This window comes from Megalobrama amblycephala, linkage group LG18, assembly GCF_018812025.1.
Source record: "Megalobrama amblycephala isolate DHTTF-2021 linkage group LG18, ASM1881202v1, whole genome shotgun sequence".
NCBI classification, from domain to species: Eukaryota; Metazoa; Chordata; class Actinopteri; order Cypriniformes; family Xenocyprididae; genus Megalobrama; species Megalobrama amblycephala.
This window is the reverse complement of record NC_063061.1, coordinates 3,201,515-3,208,129: the sequence shown is the minus strand read 5'-3', so window position 1 is coordinate 3,208,129 and position 6,615 is coordinate 3,201,515. Positions and strand designations below refer to the sequence as shown.

General features: G+C 41.0%; 1 protein-coding gene across 1 annotated transcript; it reads left to right on the top strand.

Annotated features, from left to right (window-relative positions):
- The first annotated feature begins 381 nt into the window (after positions 1 to 381).
- On the top strand, positions 382 to 5,660 carry spry4 (sprouty homolog 4 (Drosophila)). Its single transcript, XM_048166005.1, has 2 exons — positions 382 to 573; positions 1,920 to 5,660. Exon 2 carries the CDS (start codon positions 1,966 to 1,968, stop codon positions 2,899 to 2,901), a length of 936 nt encoding a protein of 311 aa, XP_048021962.1. The 5' UTR covers positions 382 to 573; positions 1,920 to 1,965; the 3' UTR covers positions 2,902 to 5,660.
- Positions 5,661 to 6,615: the final 955 nt, after the last annotated feature.

Genomic DNA, 6,615 nt, shown 5'->3' with positions numbered 1-6,615 from the left:
TATCCTGCAATTTTACATTCCCAGTGCGTCATATCAAACAATAACAGATGACGCAGTTCAATTTTTTGCCTTAAATTTATTTTCAAAAGAACGTACTTCCATACCATAGCAGGTCGGGACCTCAAGAAGACACACATAAGGCAATGTATGGAAAACATGAAGTAAAGCAGTTGTAGCCGCCTTCTTCATGTAATCCGCTTTGGCATTGCCCTTGTGACGAAAAGCCCCCCATTCTTCCATTCATGAAATCTTGAAATGGCGCATGCGCCGTAAAATCCGGAGCTCTCCCATTCATAAAAGTGTAACCCTCGAGTCGTAATGCCCTCCCATTCACAAAAAAAATCTGTCAAAGCATCTGCGCAGTACGTTTCTTACCCTCCCATTCATAAAAAGCCATTTCCCTCATGTAGTTGCAACATCGTATGGAGAAGAAGACTGTGTCCTTACTGCAGTGCACATCGCACGGATAGTCGTCCGGATTTTTTCCTTCGTGGCTTCGTTTGGATCTATCTATTGGAATATATCGCAATAATCTGTTCATCTGAGAAGGAAATGATCTCTTTTCTAATACAAGTGAGTTTTTCGTTTTTTAGTATATATATATATATATATATATATATATATATATATATATATATATTTCTAATGTCCTCTACTGCTTTTTTGTAATATAATATTATAATACAACTATAATACAAATGTCAAAGACAACGCTATAACACGGAGTTACATATTCTTGTTTCGAATCGAGTCGTTTTGCTGCTGGTTTGTCACAAAGCGCCGATACAGCCGTTCTTTAGCAACGCATTGTAGGTGTATGTGCCTTGTGTAAATATTTAACTACGGACAGTAACCACGACAGGGTCGTGGGCGATTTAAGAATGAAATGTACGCGTAGAGCAAGGTGAGAATTCTAGGTTAACCGTATACACGTCGTTTCATATGAACACAGTATTTCGTGTTGCGTATCACGATTCCGTGCCATTTGCAGCAGAGCGTTTGTTCGCGTTCTGTCGAATATCATCGCGTGACGCTTCACTGCAGCTCGCGCATTCGCTATATCATCTTAACCATTAACACTGTTTTAATGCGTAAAACAGTAAAACGGAGATTAGTCAGAGAATAATCGTTTTTCGACTCTAGTAAAAATGAAAAACGCCGTTTGAATGTAGATTGCTTTGTATGAAACTGTAAGTGAGGCACGCCAGCATGTACATTGTCGTTTTAATAGACGACAGTACTTTAGAGGCTGCTTGCTTGCTTATAAGAGAAGCCCTTAGTTCGCAACGAAACCAGTCTGTGCCACTTCAATATATCGGATAGCTCACGCAAAAATCCTGCAACAGGTTGATTTTGTTACATCACACACAGTTTTATTCAGCGCTCTGGAGCAAACACATAGAGATAGCCTGTGTAATGTTTTACAGGACCGTCCAACGAAATTATTTCACTGGATTAACTGTTTCAAACGTGCAGCTGCGTTGAAGAGAGGATTTCTACCCTTAATAACGTCAAATTAATCATAATTAATCCCGGTTTGACTTCACCAACTTGTAACTTAATCGTTTTAGAAAAGCTGTAAATCTTAATTTATGGTTTACTTAACTTGTGTATGTTTTATTCTGAATAAGCCCCTCCCTTCAGAACACTAGTGCGGGCTTGTACTTCAACTAATACTAATAAATCTGATTATTGAAGTGAAGGTTTAAACACGTTCTCTGTTTTACTTCTAATAACGAATTACAATTAACCCAGTGTAATTTTCAAGCTCCATTTTGCACTTTATTTTAGATGTGCTTGCGTTTCCAACACACAAACCAATCTTTGTAATCTGCAAGAAAGAAAAAAAAAAAAAAGAAGTGTGTTTAGAATCCCATGAGGGTGCTTTTCAGTACTAAGTTGTGCTGTTATCTTTGCAGGAGTGCTAAATGCTGATCTCTGGTATATGAGGAACATAACCTACAGATGGAGTCAAGGGTTCCTCACCACATTCCTGGAGTCTCCTCCTCCATCATGGTTCAGCCTTTGCTGGACAGCCGCGTTCCCTACGGACGGCTTCAGCACCCATTAACTATCTACCCCATTGACCAAATGAAATCTTTACATTTGGAGAATGACTACATCGACACCCCTGCTGTGATCTCACAACAGCCGCCGAGCCACAAGGCAAGCACGAGGGGGCAGGAAGTCCTGCTGGGAGCCCCACACCATCCACATCTGTCCCGCTGCGAGGTCCCGGATGCCACCACACATCCTTGGATTTCATTCAGTGGTCGGCCCAGCTCCATCAGCAGCAGCAGCAGCACCTCCTCCGACCAACGGCTGCTGGACCATGCAGCTCCCCCTCCTGTTGTGGATCCATACACTACTGGCAATGGCCATGGCAGGACCCTAGGTGCAGAGCAACCCAAGGTGCTGAGCTCCAAGACTCAGAACATGAAGGCAGTGGCGGCCTTGCCGGTGGAGAAGAAGCACGTGCCATTGTGCGAGAAGTGCGGCAAATGCCGATGCACGGAGTGCACGTTGCCTCGGGCCCTGCCCTCTTGTTGGGTTTGCAACCAAGAGTGCCTGTGCTCAGCGCAGAACCTAGTGGACTCTGTCACTTGCATGTGTCTAGTCAAGGGCGTCTTCTACCACTGCACTGATGAGGACGAGGAAGGCTCCTGTGCTGACAAGCCGTGCTCCTGCTCGCACTCGAACTGTTGCGCACGCTGGTCCTTCATGGCGGCCGTTTCTTTGGTGCTGCCCTGCCTGATGTGCTATTTGCCTGCCACTGGTTGCGCCAAGCTTTCGCAGAAGTGCTACGATGGTGTCAGCCGCCCGGGCTGCCGCTGCAAAAGCACCCAGACCTGCAAGGTGGCAGAGGTCAAGGCCTGTCAGCTGGAAAAACAGGCCTCATGATGGTGTGCCAGGAACGGAGAGACTCGTGAGCAAAGTTTGCAGGACCCTCTCCAGTGGTGGTGTACTTCCCAAAATCATGGTACTTAAGGTTCACGCATTATCCTCACGCTCAAGGTATTCTGGCGTAAATCAGTAGCAGTGTTTGACTGACCAAACGGGCACAAATCATTATTTGACTTGTTTATAAAGTGCTACAGAGAGGACGAGGCCTGCATTTTCTTCTCCTGGGGTTCTCATGATGGCCGTGGGATCAAAGTATTTGCCATTTCAGCCCCTAGTAAAAGAACTTGCTAACACAGAATGCTGCATTTGAGCAAAATGTCTTTTTTTGAAAGATTCCAATCTCTCCTCTGATGTTTATTTTCTCTTTGGGTGGCTTTGAAAAGTCAAAGTAAATATCACCCATTCAAGAACACTCTATACTTTGGCAATCCCTCTCCGGATCTTGGCACTGCAGAAAGGTTGCAGCGAATTCCAAGCTGATAACACGTCACAATCAAAATAACCAGACTTCATCTCTGCACAGTACATTTACAAGCTTGTTATAGAGCTTTATTTCTTCTGTTGTTTGAAATGCAAACATAGGAGGTAATTTCGTTTCATTGAAGGATTCTAAGTTCCCTTAAATGCAATGTGTACTATTGCGAAAGACATTGGTGACCACCCATAACAGCGTGGCAGGATGTTTCTATCTTCTGTGGGGACAGATTGTTTGTTTTCGACGGCAAATAGCTTTCATAAGTAGTCCCTTTGATGACATGCCATAGCATACATGAACTTCCATAATGATTCTTCCAAATGTTAGCGGTTCAATTTGTTGTAGACAATGACCTCAGGGATCATCAGTTCATCTGAATTACGTACATCATGTGAATTCAGCTTGGAACTAGTTTGGTGACTAAAGATAAGGAAACAGGCAGTGGAATTGTTTGGGGAAAAACACAGCAATTCAGACACCAAGCATTCATAAGCTATGAGAAGAATTGGGCCAGTAGTTATGGGAAAAGGAAAAGCTATAAAGTTAGCTTATACTGCTCTGCCGCTAATAAACTAAACATGCCGATTGTATCACCGTTATAATGAGGCAAAAGCACAGTATTATGTACAGTAGCATGTACAAAGTGTTTCACTGTAGTTGGAAAAGTTCCTCTAGTTTACTACGCACCATACCACCACCAAACACAACGCTCTATCAATGTGCCCTAGTATCGAACTGCTTTCTCCACATATATTTTTGTTATATGTAGAGTATAGAGATTTTGCCAAAGGAGTGCACCATGGAGTTTGCGTTGACCATTTTTAATTCTAATTGTTTGTTGGGCATGCATTGTTGTACTTTAGCCAATTAGTGGGACAGGAAGCTCTTAAAGGTACGCTGCTCCACTTCCCAGGATTCCTAGAGTCTTGGAGCACGAGGGAATGTTTTCTGCCTGCTCAACACAAACCCACGGTTCACGCATTTAAACCGAACGTAAGACCTCGCTCATTTAGTCCCACAAACTCCAACCTTTGTACTTGTTGCACAAATCAGAAAAGCAGAAATACACTACTGTTCTTAGTCTTGAATGTATAAGGCTAGGGTTTAAGTTTAAGTTTGCAATCTAACCCGTGGATAAGTGCCAGAGTAGTTCTGAATGGAGAAGCTTGCATAGCTGCATAGGGAAGAGTTGCAAATGTACCATAGATATCTTAGATTTTGACCTATGCAGGTTACACATTCTTGTAAATAGTCTCAAGAAACTAGCTATCTTAAAATATGTTTCAAATGTCCTGAAAATTGCATGGTACAATTTAATTACAATTCAGTACAAAAGTATATAAATGAATTATTATATTTTTGGGAGGGCTGGGGGCGGGTGGGGGTTAAGATTATGTGGCTGTGGCATAGAAGGTAGGGTGTTTAGGTATTTCAATTACAAGCACTTGATTTAGAAAAGTGTGCCAGGCAATAAAAATACCTCTGTTAATGCTAGCCATGCCTCATTAGCACGAGAGAGGCAAGGCTAATTCCCGGTTCCTCAGTGCCCCTGAAACTGTAGATTTAATTGAATTCGCCGAAGGAACGGCATTTCATCACGCTCAAAGTAACGTTTTTTTTTTTTTTACCGAATGTGGCCAAGCATTTTGTTTTTCCTCCTTCCTCCTAAAATGGTGCAACATCTTCAGTGCTTGATTGACATATACAGCTGCTGTGCGTGAACTTGTCTGGGAGGAACGGGGATCCCTCTCAAGTAACATTCCATTCCATCCAATTCGGTGTTGCTTTTTCGCCCCACCTTATTTTTCATCTCGACTACAGAGAAAGATACAGCTGTAAAATACAAACTTTATGGTTGTTCGCATAATAATCTGGCCTACATGGATCTTCCTTCTATCAACCCATTGCTGAGATATTTTCATCAGGACGCTATGTCTATTTGTGGTACAGTTTCTTGGCCACTAGAAACCTGTGCTTTTTAACCCACTTTAAGCTGCCTTCCAAACTGGGCTTGTACTCTCTGCATTTTTATTTTTATTTTTTGGCTTCATTGTTAATGTTGAGGATTAAAGAAAAGAGCAATGTGCTTTTGTTTTGTTTAAAAAAGCAAAAAGAAAAAAAAATCTCACACATATGAAAATGTCCCTTTATAGATATATTTATTTTGAAGTTCTATTTTATATAGTATTTATTTAGATGCCTACTTTTGTTTGTGAATAAAAGCTTATGTCAAAACGGAATGTACATTGAAATCGGAAAATATATATTGTTAAATATAAAACTCTTTGTGTTGTGTCTTCAGTGTCCTTGCATTCATACAAAACATGCTATTGAAAAACATGAACATTTAATCTTCACATTCATTCATTAAGTGGGTCAAATTCAAATAAAAAAAAATAAAAAAATTTTAGTCAAAGAAATACAATTAAACAGTTATTATTGCAATATAAATCCAGACAGAGTGATCAGCTGGCTATTTTCCAAATAAATGGACATTAAATATTGAGTTGAAATTATTTTTATTACATGATAAAGACATGAGAGTAGTACATATATATATATGGAATTGTTTTCCTGGGACTGTACATAATTGTACAGTTCAGTAATTATTGCACAAAAATATAATTCTCCATAACTGAAAATGTCTTGAATATGGGATGCTAAAGGGCAGATATGATATTTTGAGTGAAAACATAATGGAAAAACATTATCTAGGTGTATAAGATTAAAATCAGCTCTACCTCTGTACCTGGGGGGCAAGATTTACCTCACCTTTCTCTAATTCTGGTTTCCTGGTGTTGTGCCGAATTTCGACCCCCTGCCAGATTATTACTCCCTAGTATTGATAGGTTTAGGAGTAGGTGTGGGGAAGGGTTTAGGATTAGGGGTGGGGTTAAGATTAGGCAATCAGGTAGCGACTTCAACAAGGGGGGTAATAATTGGACAGGGGGGTCGAAATTCAGCACAACACTGGACTGGCCCCTGGATATAGCGAGAGACTGTTACTTAAATGGGTTGCTATGCAGTTGTTAGGGTTTCTGGGTAATAACTAGGGTGTTCAAGGTTATTCTGGGTAGTTACTAGGTGGTGTAATATTGGCCCAGGTCAACAGAGCCCACCTCCAAGTCTCTATAGGTATGTTTACATGCACTAGAACTTGTCATTCTGAATGAATCCAGTCCAATTTCAGATTATAAAAAGTGCTGTTTATATGGACTCTAAACTTCAATTCGATT

Bases quoted from the DNA above. Each gene is read 5' to 3' on its own strand.
- spry4 (XM_048166005.1), top strand. From the start codon at position 1,966: ATGGAGTCAAGGGTTCCTCACCACATTCCTGGAGTCTCCTCCTCCATC.